Source organism: Dermacentor andersoni, chromosome 4, assembly GCF_023375885.2.
Source record: "Dermacentor andersoni chromosome 4, qqDerAnde1_hic_scaffold, whole genome shotgun sequence".
Lineage (NCBI taxonomy): Eukaryota > Metazoa > Arthropoda > Arachnida > Ixodida > Ixodidae > Dermacentor > Dermacentor andersoni.
The window spans coordinates 123,340,262-123,354,562 of NC_092817.1; the positions used below are offsets into that span (position 1 = coordinate 123,340,262).

Sequence of the window (14,301 nt, forward strand, 5' to 3'; positions counted from 1 at the left end):
TGGAACCACCGCTGAGGAACAGCGGCGAGCGCAAACAAGAAATGGCTGGGCTGGTCTTCCTCTATAGGGCTACCTTACGGAGCATGATCACAATGACGATGACGGCATTAAAATTTGTCGCTATTCATACTGGTGAAGAGTGGGGGTCGAGGTCATTAGGAATAGGGCGGCGTGAGCCAAACTGAACTTGGAAGTGTTCGATACAATTTAAATCCATGAATCTTTGCAGAAAGAAAAGAAACACTTGAAAATAAGAACAGTTTTACAGACGTGTCAGAGTGTCATGGAAGCCAGGGCGAGAGATAAAAAGGAAGAACCGAGCAAGAGACCGAGACCGCGTGATCACGCGCGAGCACGAGCTCCGAACGAAGAAGAACGACTGGCCGTCGTCTGCGGCGGCCGTGTACCGTGGCTCGAAGACCTGCCAAGACCTGCGTGCGCTGGGTCACAAGCATGGATATTAGCAGCAGAGACAGCGTCATTGTCGTCGCCACCTTCTGCTGCGTGAGTTTTACCAGATTTAAACACTATGGTTCTTGTACCCTTTCGTTTGACGGATGCATGAAATGTTTCCTCAAGCTTATAGCTCACTCTTCGAACGGTGAGATTCGCTCACGGAAAGATATATGGGCGTTGTTCTGCTCAGACTATATGAATTATGTTACGGTTAGGTCACCTCAACGCATCCTATTCGCATGTTGCGCCTTGTCCCGCCGTATCCGAGGAGGAGTCTTCCACGGTGAACGTGGGATCGCTAGTGAGACATGGCTGCCACTGGAAGGACGCCTGCAAACAACAGACACAAAAGTAAACCATAATGAAGACAAGGACGGCACTTCCAACTGCTTTATTTCGGATACAGACCCAAGTATAATTATACACATGGTTGCATACGCGGAAGGCGTCAATCGCACCATACGGGACAATCGGCACTCAAAGAATCTGTAACCTAAAAGTTATACAGCTGGATTGACGTATCACTTGTAGATGCGCTGTCTAACTTTTTTTTAACGTGAGCGGCTGCCATTAGGTCACGTGGCGTCTGATTCTTGCTCTCGCCAAAAATATTTACATCTCAAAATCGCAGTTAACACTAACGGTCCTTGCAGTGCGTAAGTCAGCGCACATATAAGCGGTGCGTTAATACGGCTGCAGAACTCGAGATTAGATACTTCGAAAGCTGGTTGTCTCGCCAAGTGTGATTGACGCCTCTTGCGCATTCGACCATGTGTAAACTTATTCTTGTGTCTGCATGCGCGAAATAAATCAGTTTGAAGCACCGCTCTTGTCGTCGTGATTAAATCTTGTGTAGGTGGTTTGTGCGCGTCCTCTTAGTGGCAATTTTGTCTCAAAGCAGGTAGCAACTATGTAGGCCAACGACAATGCCTTCTGTAATATGCTATCGCTAAGCGCGTCAAACAAAAATAGCGCCTGTGTACTGTCCATTGGGTACACGTTAAAGAACCCCATGGAGCGTTAAAGAACCCCATACACGTACCCTGCCTTGTGTTTTAAATGAATGTTTATGTATATATGATTTATTTACACTTCTTCGTATTGGTGTTAAGATTGTGAATTATAACTAGCATGGATCCCAACTAGCCTTCAGCTAGGGATTCAGATGCCCTGTACAACATTTCCTGTGTACTTTCCTGAATAAACTTCAATTCTGGAGTCACCCACTATGGCGTGTCTCATGACCAGATGTTTGTTTTGGCACGTGGCGCCCCATAATTATCCTTAAATAAATTTTGACGATGGGTTCACAATAGCACTTCCGGTCAGACTGCGCAACCCCCGGGGCTGGGCTGTTGGAGTAAGGTCGGTTGGAGTCAGGTAGCCTGCACGTGGCACACTGACTCAGCTATACGCTCCCGAAAGAAAGTGAACAGCGCCAAAACGCAGTGTGCAGAGAAGGCAGACTCAAGGAGGCGCTGATGCTGATTATCGACCTAGCCATATATAGACTCTACTGGCGAGGCCTGGGTAAGTGCTGTCAGGCAAATTGTGCCGTTCACATTGAGCAGTGGAGTGCGAAAGAGGCTGTGCATGTTGGCACCCTATGTTCTCTATAGCCTTGACACGGGTGGTAGCTGTGATGTCGGCCCACAAGAAGCGGTCACTATATTAACACCCACAAGTCGTGATGTCTTGGCACGACCGCTGATCCGACCCGCCCTCGTCGGAATCATGTATATTAAAGTAACGAAGAATCGCTCTCGATAGCTCGTTTTTCGGCTGTTTTATCTCCAGTTCTAACGCTGAAACGAGACGCGTATTATAACACTTGAGGGGTCACTGCGTAGCTGAGAAGGCCGGAATTTGCACTGTGTGGATTCAGCCTCTGCAGCATGAGCCCTTGTGCCGGGCACCGCAAAAAAGTTCAACGTACAGGTCATTGCAGACATTGATAAAATGCGCAGCTCTGCGTTTCGATCCAATCTACATGCTCAAGGAGCGGATCGAATTTCGGAATATAAAGTAATGCTCAGATCACCAATAGTGCTTCATCTGCAACGCAGTTCGAATCGAATCGGGAGCGCAAAAGCGCGTTTTATTTTCTTCCTACAAAATGCGGGCTCTGAATGCAGTTTGAAATCAGCTGGGTCACAACTGATAGAGGGTTTATTTCTAGCCTCTATATATAAAAGAATGAAAATAGGGCGTAGGCTGTGACTTAAGCGTGGTGAATATGTCGTGTTAGTTAGACAGAAAGATACCGTAAAAGCCTATATAATACAGACCTGCATATGTTAAAGGAGGCAAGATTTTGGGATAGCGAAAACGAAAAAAAAAAAAACAGGTTTCATCCGCGTATAATACAAGTGAGGCAAACTAAGTGTAAACATTTATTCACATCGGAGTTACTACTTTAAACATCATCGTCTCTCGGTTGCGCTTTCCTCGGACAGTTCCTTGCCCGAGAACTCTTTTCACAGCTCACCTTCTGTGTTGTCGAGCGCGTTCGAAATGCTGCACTTCTTAAATTAAGGGGTTTTACGTGCCAGAACCACTTTCTGATTATGAGGCACGCCGTAGTGGAGGACTCCGGAAATTCCGACCACCTGGGGTTCTTTAACGTGCACCTAAATCTAAGTACACGGGTGTTTTCGCATTTCGCCCCCTCCGAAATGCGGCCGCTGTGTGCACTTCTTAAAAAGCTTGCTATGTCGGCACGTTATGGCGGCCCCAATCACGCCGTCTTGTTACAATATATTGATAGTGTCTCATTTACGCTATAGAGGATGATGAGGTTAATGACGGCAGCCGCCATGGTTGTTTAGTGGCCATGGTGTTGGGCTGCTGAGCACGCGGTCGCGGAATCGAATCCCGCCCATGACGGCTGCATTTCAACGGCGGTGAAATGCGAGAACACCCGTGTACTTAGATTTAGGTGCATGTTAAATAACCCCAGGTGGTCCAAATTATTGCGGAGTCCCCCACTACGGCGTGCCTCGTAATCATATCGTGGTTTTGGTACGTGACACCCCATAATTCAATTCAGGATAATGACAGCTATGCAGTATTAATGCAACCAAAAGACGTGTTTTTTTGCGCGCAAGTTAAAACACACACAAAAGGAAGACACATAGAAGACAACACGGGCGGCACTCCCGACTATGTGTCTTCTTCTTGTGTGTGTTTTAGCTTGCGGCAAAAAATATGTATTTTAGCAAGCGCCAACTAGGCTAACAAGCAGTTCTGTTGTAACGAAACCAAGACTTTGACCCCGTCTTCTGGCTGGAATTTCTGTTTGGATCAGCCTATAGTACGGCGGAAATTTGGGGCCAACAATTGAAATAAATTTTCATAATATACGCGGGCTTTTACGTTGTTCACAGAAACAAAGTTGAATGAAAGAACTTAACTAGTAATAATTAAAAAAGAAGCATCCAACCAACTTCTGCGTATATGTGAATATGCCGCTGTTTTAACGCACCGCACTTTTGTATCTGTGGCGCTTAATTCACTGTTGCAACATATCTCAAATCTTAATGTTATGGGCGATCGCTGGTACACGTTTTATAACCGTATAAAAAAATGGGTACGTTTCGCACGCCGCTATGTGGAAAAGCACGCGCGCGTCCGTTAACCACGTAACACGCGCTCTTTCTTCTCCGCACGGCGCTAATAATGTGGAACCGGTTTACCTTCGCAGGTCAACAATTTCGTGATCTTTTTGGTGCACGTGTTCCCACCTGAAGGCAGGTTCAACAACAAGGAAGCAGGTAAATGCATTGAGCGATTTCGCGTCGTGAGCACACGAACGAAGCATTACCTTTCAGAACAGCTGGGCGCCGTGATTTTGTAGATCGCTCAAGTTCGTGAAGGCGTACGTACAAATAAAGGTGAAAGAAAGCTAAATTCTTGGGGTTTACGTGCCGAAGCTACGATCTCATTATGTGGCACGCCGTAGTAGGGGGACTCCGGAAGAATTTTGACCACCTTCGGTTCTTTAAGGTGTATACCTATATCTAAATTCACAGGTTTTTTTTTTTTGTCATTTCTCCCTCATCAAAATGCGGCCCCTTGCAGCTGGGAACGAACCCGCGACCTCGAGGTCAGTATATAGCGCAACCGCATTATACCACTGCATGGGCTACCGCAGCGGGTGTGCATAAATTACGTGCGCCCATATGGAAGTGGAAAGTTATGTGATATCTCAGATTATAGTTAACAGGTGTATATGAAACTGCCGGCAAATTGTTTTTGCGGTATGCACTGAACTGTGAGGAACATAACTTCAAGCAAGGGCACTTTAATCAGGGCACACCAATAGATAAACTTGCGCAGGCTATCACGTTCGTGGCGTCATTGTCGTCGTTACGATGGTAATGAGCTCTTTCTTTCCTTTCTTTTTTTTACAGAGTAAGCACTCGTATAGTTTAGCAGTAGGAATCACCTTTTGTAAGCTTATGTATGGACTCCCACACCTCATTGCGCCGGCTTTGGCAAAAGAGGTGATTGTGCCTGCTGCTCGAAGCTGTTGATCGAGGGGGGCGTTCAATAAAGCTTTTCCCTGACCCACTTCCTGTGGGCTGAGGAGCACGCAAGCTTTCATATTTGTTGCCGTTTGCCTTACTTTCTTTACACCAGTTTTGTAGAAGTCCTCAGGTTGGGCCCTGAGCCCTGACTTGTCTTCGGCGACGAACGTGTATCCCCTTCAGGATATTGCCCGATTTTCAAACAAATAACTCCTATATGGAAAAAGGTGGAAATTTGAAGGCATAATGTCGGGGGAGTGAGAGAGAGATGGCGAAGAATCTCGTATCTGTCTGAGCATGTTCAACTTGCGCAGGCGCAACGCACGAGTTGCGAGCAGGAGCATTGCCTCTCAGGGCGGCTTTTTTGACAGCGGGCCATGCGTGCAGATCTTGATGGCTTCCCTTAATTATGTCAGGAATTTTACGTGATAGGTCCCCGTTACGGTGGCGCTTCTCGGCAAACAAATCTGCCATCACCACTTCTTGCTGATCTAAAAAAACAATGCCAGTATCACCTTGCTAGCTAAAGGTTGCATGCGCACCTTTTTTGGGGAGGGTATGGTGAGTCGTAGTGCCTCCTTTTCATGAGAATAAACCCATGTTTCATCCAGTGTAATCACGCTTGCAAAGTCATCTTGTATTTTAAGGCACGTGCAGGTATATAGCCGTACGGCTGTAGATCACTCGGTCCTCCTTGGGAAGAGCAGTAAACAAACGAGAAACCCAACGCGCGAACACCTTTTGCATGTGCAAACATTCTCGAATATTTCCCATGGACACTACACTGATCTTGAACTCTTAGCTATTTCTTGAATCGTTATGCGGTGGTCTTCCAAATTACTGTCTCCCCTTTTGTAACAGTGGCGCAATGAGGTCGACCGGGAGTCGGTGCCGCTTCGACCAAGTTCCGTCCACATTAGAACTGCCAATGGCAGTACATGAGGGCGCCATACGAAGAGGCATCTGTCCCATACACCGTCGTGATTCCTTGGAAAATTTGTTGGGGTGTGTTGCCTTTGAGATTTAGAAAGTTATCAACTGCCCTGTACTCCACTGGCTCCATGCTCCCGCCTTGTTCAGTCTTCGGACCGGTGAAACAAAAATAGCTATTAGGAAAGGGCTGAATATTTTCCTCCAGTTTATGGCGATACACGCCTAGCCCTGTGTGAAATGTCCTTAATGCACGCCAACGCGAAGTCTATCGGAGGATATCTTTATTGAACAACCCTCGTAAAATGTAAATGCGCTTTTTAGCTTCCCAGTTCGTTGATAACGATTGGATCAAGAACAGTTGAATTGCTAGGCCATTGCGAAACGCCCTTGTCTCCACCTTGTTTATCGTCTTGCTTTCAGATGTAACGATGTTGCTGCTTTCACCGCGCTTTCGTTTCAGATCATATGGTCTACATCATCGGCGTGAAGACTTTCGAGAGCGCAGTCAGCGTGATTGTGGATATCATGACCATCATCGGGGTGTGGGGCGTAAGTATGCTACGTGCTGTACGCGTGCTATACAGCCTGCTTGCCGAGCGTGGATGTCATGTCCTCGTAGGGCAAGTATCCAGTAAGGTTTAAGGGACGTTGCGTGGCTTCGTGCCCAACTACTTTCAGCCCTTCTAGGCGTGGGAACTATCAAAGGGTATCGCGTAGACAACTGGGCTAGAAAAAGAAACGGAATACCAGGATAATTGCAACAGAGCGTTAATTACGTTTGCTTAGAGTATTTAAAATGAAGAGACATACATGAAACGAAGGCGAAAATACGGGCCACACGCTGTGAATCGACACCGCGACGACTGCATGTGGTATGTGCTGCGCGTTGCATGTTCTGATGCGGCGGTGGCTTCTTTTCTGGAAACATTGAAGGAGTAGTACTGACATATTTCCGGTTCTTCATCTTATTACGTTAAATGGAGGTCCCGGACCACAAAACCCTACAAAAAATATCGGCATGCCTCATAGTGCTCCATAAAAGTTAGAGGCACTTAAGTCGCTCTACCTGCATTGAATGCTAAAGCATTCTGTCTCTTCCGCGCGATACTTCTCACTTAGTCATGTGATCGAATTGGACAAAGTCAATTTTGAGGGTAGCCCACCCACATACTGTGGGTGGGCCAAGTCAATTTTCGGAGTGGGCCAGGTCGGTTTTGAACGTGGGTCAACACAATTTTCGAATTGCACAAAGTCATTTTTTTTTTTTTGGTGTGGGCCACGGCATCCGTCCGACGCCGCGGCAGTTCACCGTGGGATTTCGCAGTGTGAGTCCCAGCAGCTGGTCCAACTCTGGAAACGTGACTTCACGTGGTCACGTGGGTTTTGGTACCATCGGATGTTAACTCCGGACGCTCGCCTTACTTTCCGCTCCATGGGGCATATAATGCTTTCAGGTTAACAATTTATTATAATAGCTTTTTACAGCCCGTTTCGTTTTCGTTTCCGTTTCCCTGTAAGTGACTGGGTCGTGACATCATGACAAACGAGGTGATCACGTGGGAGCAAGACATCTCAGCGATCAACTCCTATGCTACTACTCGTTGTGAAACGCGATGTAACAGCATAGCAGACTACCGAGCCAGCCGGAACTAGCCGGAAACGTCGCACTGTCCTGTTCCCACGTGACCAACTTCAGCGTCATGCCTTCGCGATGCAGTGACCTCCTGGGAGAGAAAATGAAACTGGCTGTAAAAATAAAAACATTATATTAAATTATTTAGAATACTCTGAGACATGCCAGTATTCTTTTTTCTAGGGTGTCGACGTCCGCGACCTTCATTTAACGCAACAAAATAAAGAGCCGGAAATATCATGTTAGTGTTCCTTTAAGCGATGCGTGGTATATAGTTCGATACAAATTTAGAGCCGAGGACGACTGTCATTGTGCAACTTCAAGTTTCGTTTGCCTCGGTTTGCAGATGGACAAGCGTACTACTGCGACCCGTAAGCAGGCACTCGGATACCGCCAAAGGTTGATTGCTCGCCTGAAGGTAAGCGCTATACTCGACAAAAATGAAACCACGCCATAATAGAAAACTTGGCCAGTTGGCAAACGTTCCTCATGAACGTTCAACAAGAAAGGAAGTAGAAAGAAGAGCAGAAGGCATTAAGGCAGCGCATACCCCGACAGTTTGTACTTTTGTCTGTCTTCGTCTCAGTAGCGCTGCGGCCATACAGTTTGTCAGAGAAAAGTTCTTACGCTAGAATTGTTTGTAAGAGCAGATGTCTACCGATCGGGATGGCGGACACATTATTATCGAACGCGATCGGTCAGTTACAAACAGCTGTTACTCACGAAAAGCTTGGTGAATCTGCTTCCTGATCTCCAACTGCTCCAAAAACCACGCGCAAATTCTTCTGTTCTTGTTATGCACGAGCGAATTGCTTATGTGGGAGGAGAAACCCTTCCGCTAATTACATTGTTCTCAGAAGTGAAAAAAAAAAAAATGTATTACGTGCGTTGCGACAGTTCGCGCTTCTGATCGACGCAGGAAATGACTGAAGACAGGCTTTTGATGGATTTATATTTCGCGCGGCTCAAGCTTGCCAAAGTAAAGCAGCTTGTTATTGATAGATGGCGCCACTAGTCTGTGGCATTGTTTTGAAATTTTTGAGAATGGCGCGAACAGTTGCGTCTCGAATATTGTGGCGAACGATTATGGGGAGACTGAGTAAATGCAACGTCATACGAACACCGTGCGGTCTCAGTCCATGACTTTTGGAATGACGTTTACTGGGAGGGCTGTGTTTGGAAACGTACTAGCAAGTTTTTTATGCCGAAGGTTCCGACAAGAATCACTTCTCAGATTACAAAATAGTTTTCCTGGCAAAGCGTATATCGCAACCAGTACATACAGCCTCCATAGTTATAGCAGGGTCCTTCTTCCAGGACCCTAGTTATAGCTTCACAAATTTTGTTATAGCTACACAGCGGGTTCCATCCCGGCCGCGGCGGCTGCATTTCGATGAGCGCGAAATGCAGACCCTTGCGTATACTTCGATTTAGGTGTATGTTAAAGGGACACTAAAGCGAAACAATAAATCAGTTTAGACTAATGAAGCATTGTTTGAGAATCCTGCAGGCAGTCATTTTAAAAAAAACTAGTTTGAATATTAGATGAGAAAATGAAGGTCCAAGTATCAGTATTTGAATTTCGCGCCGAAACCCCAGCGCCGGTACGTCAGCGTGACGTCAGGGATTCGAAAGTATTATTTCGCATTTGGGCCGCGTTGGCTGAATAAAGGTTCCCGAAACTTGCCATGCTGAATATTTGGTTCCTTTGGAACACAATGTAGACAACCTGTACCGCTATATATAATGAGTAGGCCCTAGAAGATTCCATCAAAATCCAAGACGTCACAGCCCCCAGGTGCGGAAACTTAAGTAGGCGTCGGCCCCCGTATTTTGTTCTTGCGCTTTTTCTGGCTTACCAAACGTCTTATCGTTGTAAGAGTGGTGTTTTTGGTGTTGTAGAACGGTAATTTACTCATGCAGAAGAAATCATTTTTCACCCCGCCCCCCCTTTTTTTAGTGTCCCTTTAAAGAAACCCAAGTGGTCAGAATTCCGGAGTCCGCCACTACGACGTGCACTGTCTCATAATCGCACCATGGTTTTGGCGACTGAAACACCAGATCTTACTTAATGTTTAATGTGGTTGTATATATAAATGCGTCCGATATTTGTACCCCGAAATGTTGTACGTTTTGTTTTATTTTTTAAAACGGCAGTTGAAATTGTTAGCGATTTTGGTTAGCGGCCGGTACAAGTATATGTATCATTTGCTCGATATAAGTACAAAGTGTACCATTATCGAGCAATGTGCTAGTACGCGTATCAGGTAAAGTGACACGTCTTGCTTGCGCTACAATTTTTCTGTCATTTTTCTTTCCTTTTCGGCACCAGGAACCAAAACGTGCGCTGCTCCTCTTCATTATTTGGTCTGTCACCACGTCACCGGCAAGCGTTGGCACCGACATGGTCTACAATTACCACACAAGCGGGAGCGTGAGTATCCGCTCATGGTTGTATTCGGCTTGTGTTTGTAACAGATAAAAAAATCTGGAATTATATCCACGGCGAGAATTCTCTCCCAAGAGTTGAGGAGACAGGCTGTAAAAATGTTTAGCAGTATATTGAACCTCGGAAAACGCATTAGATAATTCAAGGCCATACTTTGGACGGACAGTACTACAACACAGTACTTCCCGTAGTACCGCCACGTTGTGCGTATAGTGTCGGGGAAGGGTCAGACAGTAAAGGTATCCAAAACTAGGTGTAACGAACTTAACGGCTCATTGACCTAACCTAAAGACGAGTCACGCTCGAAGCACAACGACAGCGGCGAGCACAATCGGCGATTCTTGAAAATCTCCGTGCGGATCACGCGCGTCGGCGATTTACACATAGCTCGTCGACGGTTCCAGCGTAATCGCTGGTGCTCGCGTGCCTTTCAGTATTTAGCGCTCTGTTCACGCCGCTCGTGTAACCTGATTACGTAAGGTTCGGCAACAACATAGACAGGAAAATGGAATCTGCGACAACAGTCGAGAATGTTCCGTTGCATGCAGGCGCTCCTTTCCCCGAGCGATAACATAACTCATTGTTAGCAGGTAAGAAACAGTCACTGCAAGTATGCGTATCGCTATGTAGGGTCAAAAACTGAAAATGTAGCAAAATTAACACATCGTTATGATATATATCATCGCTATTACATTTAAATTAATTAAATAAATAACACACAATAAAAAAAATATTTTTTTTAACCTAGGACACCCAGATGCAATATATGTAGCCAACAACTGAATCTGAGTGCAGCGGAAAATGACAGATGTGGTACTTTGTCAATTTTTTTTGTCTTTTTCTCTATTATTACTTGGTATCAGCGCTAACGCCTCCTTGTACTTGAGTATACATAGCACGGGTAGTCCCTTTCTATTGCATATGCGTCACTCTAAGAGTTGTCACCGACGTACATCGCACTTTGAGCCCAGGACACCTTCATAAGCAATTATTAGGCTTCGGCGGTCTTGAGCTCTCCAACGATATACGAAGTAACCAAAGAAAAAAAAAACTTCCGCAGGTAGCTTTTGGAGTACTTTATACCATCGATACCTGCCGAGGAGGACAACCGATCATTTCGAGAAACGAACCACGTTGTAAGCATGAATGCGTAACAATGCAGGCCTCGCACGTGTTTAATATGCAAAATAAAGGTGAAGACAATAACGATTCATACAAACACTAATCAGACTCTTGGGCTTCTTTTTTTCCATGTGCAGATGGAGATGTTCATAATGAACGCTGTGATCCGATGTTCAATTGAAGCGGCTAAGGTAAGCTCGGCACCAAGGAGAGCGCTATTGCCGTTTAAGTTGGTTTTAAATCCTAATAACAGCATTAGCACTGAAAAACAAGAACGCAGGGCATGCAGAAAGAGGTTCCGAAGCTTATAGTTCAAAGATTCGGACACTTTATTTAGCTGCCGCGCGGTATTTGTGGTTTTCCTGGCTCTGTGCACTCGAATTCACCCTGTGGCCCTTGAAGGCACATCAGTCATAGTTAAGTGTTCGCTTTGGTTCAGCAGCCAAATAGCCGCGTCTTTTTTCTCACTTCCCTTCACCCCAGTTCTACGTGCTGTACCGTTTCTTCCGGCTCTACAATCGGCTGGGGGCCGCAGACCTGCCCATTGTCGTCGAAGGAGCCACGGAGGCCACATCTCCCGCTGTCCTGGCGTTGACCGCAACCAGTGGCGGCAGCGGGACGACGGGCGCCGAGGCGACGGAGTCGAGGACAGGAGCGGCACACTTCAGACGACGCACGCCTTACGGGGCAGGATCCGTGCCGAGGAGGAGGAGCATAATGGGCGCCGACACTGGGTCCGACGACCCGAACCTCCGCGGCCAAGGGAGCACCGCGGCGGCACAGCGTCGTCCTTCAAACCGCGCTGACCGCCGCGGCAGCACCAGTCATCTTAACGACATCGTTCAGGACGCAGGCGCTGTTACCGATGGGGCTGGTGGTCTCAAGCTGGACGTCGAGCACAAAACCTCCAACGACTCGCCCTGCAAAGCGGCCCCCGTCAGGCCCAGCTCGCGCAAGCAGTCGTACGAGTTTGGCGGTGATACTTCCAGTACCGCCGGCGCGCTGGGCAAGAAACGTGCCCTACCTGAGCGCAGGTCCGGTCGCCGCCTGTCTATCATGTCTCCAACGGGACAGGTGGCAAATGTACTGCAGCCCGTGCCAGAGGCGGCACCGTTGCCCGATAGCAACGTCTCCATGGCGTCGTCTTCGCCAACGTCCCCGTCGGCTCGTACCGTTCTGCAAAACCAGCAGGATGGGTCTCCGCGGCACTACCAGAAGAAACACCGCAAGACCGGGGAGGAAGAGCACGTTTCCCAGCCTCTTACAGCTCGAGAGGACGCTCCCGTTCTCGCGACTGCCGAAGCCGCTGAACGCACGGCAGCAGCCGAGCTGCCTTCAGCCCTGCGGCGACATGGACGAGGCGGCCACCGGCACATGACGTCAACCTCGCCATCGCCCAGCAGCGGCTCGACGCAGTCGGTCTCGCCGGACAAGTACGCGCAGGCCACAGAAGGCGTGACGTCGGAGGAGGAGTCCGCTATGACGACGACGACGTCGACGAGGAGGGAGAAGAGCAAGTCGAAGGGGACTTCGAGGCGACGGTCGCGTTCCGGCGACAAGTCCAAGACTAAGCACAAGTCTTCAAAGAAACAACCGCATACGTCGACGAAAAAGTCTTCGCCTAAGATGCAGTCGTTCACGTCGTCAGCGGAGTCGCCTGTGAAGTCACCAGCAGACGAGTTTTCAAATAAGCAGTAGAAAATGCAGTCTCGGTGTTTCATCGGAGAAAGCATTTTCTTTTTCCTGTAAACGTTTTTTTATGTGAGACTCTGTATATTCGGCTCAATGTAGTTAGTTGAAGTGGTGTTACTTGCTCACTAGTTCGCCGCATAGAGGTCTTACGTCGATTTGACGACAGCGTATATAGTCAACTTCGCAGTTTTGCGCAAGTAAATGTTTCAGATGCCGAGCGTACGTTACCTGCTTTTCTACAAATGTCTGGCTCGGGGATATGGCACGATGTGCATAGCTTGTCAGTGTCAAATTTTAACTGAGCAGATGAGAGTTCTTGCATTTTGCCCTCGCCAATTTCAAGGACGACGAAATGAGGCCGTGGCGGCCGCATTCGAGGCCGGCACGTCCGGGAATCGAGTCCTCGACCTCGTGTTCAGCAGCCGAACGCCATATCCTGCGAGCCACCGCGGCGGGTGAGAGGTTGGTCATGAAGCGGCTTGTAGGGGAGAACGAAAATTTATCCGCAAACAACAGAATGTAATCGTAAAAGTGAGGAACAACGTCTCGTTGTTAAACCGTCGTGGCCGCTCCTCGCAGCCATCGAGTTTCTCCGTCTTTCGGCTAACGCTGCTAACATACAGCGGCACTCTTCAAAGACCGACGCGCTCCTGCGTAACGCATGCGCGCACTGAGGCACGTGGTTTCTGCTGCGACCAATCGCAGTTGTGCATCCGTACGGCAACGATCAACCTAGTTGAAGTCTATGATAGACAATGTCTGCCTTGGCGTTTTGGCGGGGGGGGGGGGGAGGGGAGGGGAGGGGAGGAGGGGAGTCGAGAATGGGGTGTCCGAACCTTATGATTGATAGTGAGAGCCGCGCTGTTGCGACTAGAATGTAGATTACTTCATTTAATTTCGGTTTCTTTGTCATCCTTGATTATTCATCTACATTCCTGTCCTTTTCTCAATCGTTTTACCACCCGGTTCGTGACCTATTCCCCACAGTGGGGTTGTGCCATTGAATAAAGCATCGTCACCACACTATCAACCACAGCATAAGAACCCGACCCACTCCACCAGAGAGAGAGAGAGAGAGAAAGAGATAAATGCTTACTAAAAAAAGCTAAACAATGAAAAAGAAAAGCTAACTAAAGGGAAATAATAATGTAAAAGGTACCGATTTCCTCTTTTCAGCCTGAAAAATATTAGAAACGATCTGGCTGCGCCGACTACGGAGTATATATTCTGGGCGAAATTAGCCCTTTCGCTGTCGGACGTTTCTGGCCGTGACGCACCCCCAGTGTCGGCTTGGTTTCAGGGAACGAGCATAACAGGGAATGAACATAGCAATTTATTTTTGATTATGATTGGTATACAAATAATATAGTCAATGCAATATGCACATTTCAGTGTCTGCAGCTGTTTTTAGTAAACATCATCATCATCATCAGCCTGACTATAAAATCCGTTCAACATCCGAATCTGACGATGCGGAACCCTCTTCC

General features: G+C 47.5%; 1 protein-coding gene across 1 annotated transcript; it reads left to right on the forward strand.

Annotated features, from left to right (window-relative positions):
* The first annotated feature begins 337 nt into the window (after nt 1–337).
* LOC126537567 (uncharacterized) lies at nt 338–13,018 on the forward strand. Its single transcript, XM_050184682.3, has 7 exons — nt 338–504; nt 4,160–4,229; nt 6,379–6,467; nt 7,898–7,969; nt 9,884–9,985; nt 11,260–11,313; nt 11,606–13,018. The coding sequence occupies exons 1-7, from the start codon at nt 454–456 to the stop codon at nt 12,818–12,820; spliced, it is 1,653 nt and encodes a 550-aa protein (XP_050040639.2). The 5' UTR covers nt 338–453; the 3' UTR covers nt 12,821–13,018.
* Nucleotides 13,019–14,301: the final 1,283 nt, after the last annotated feature.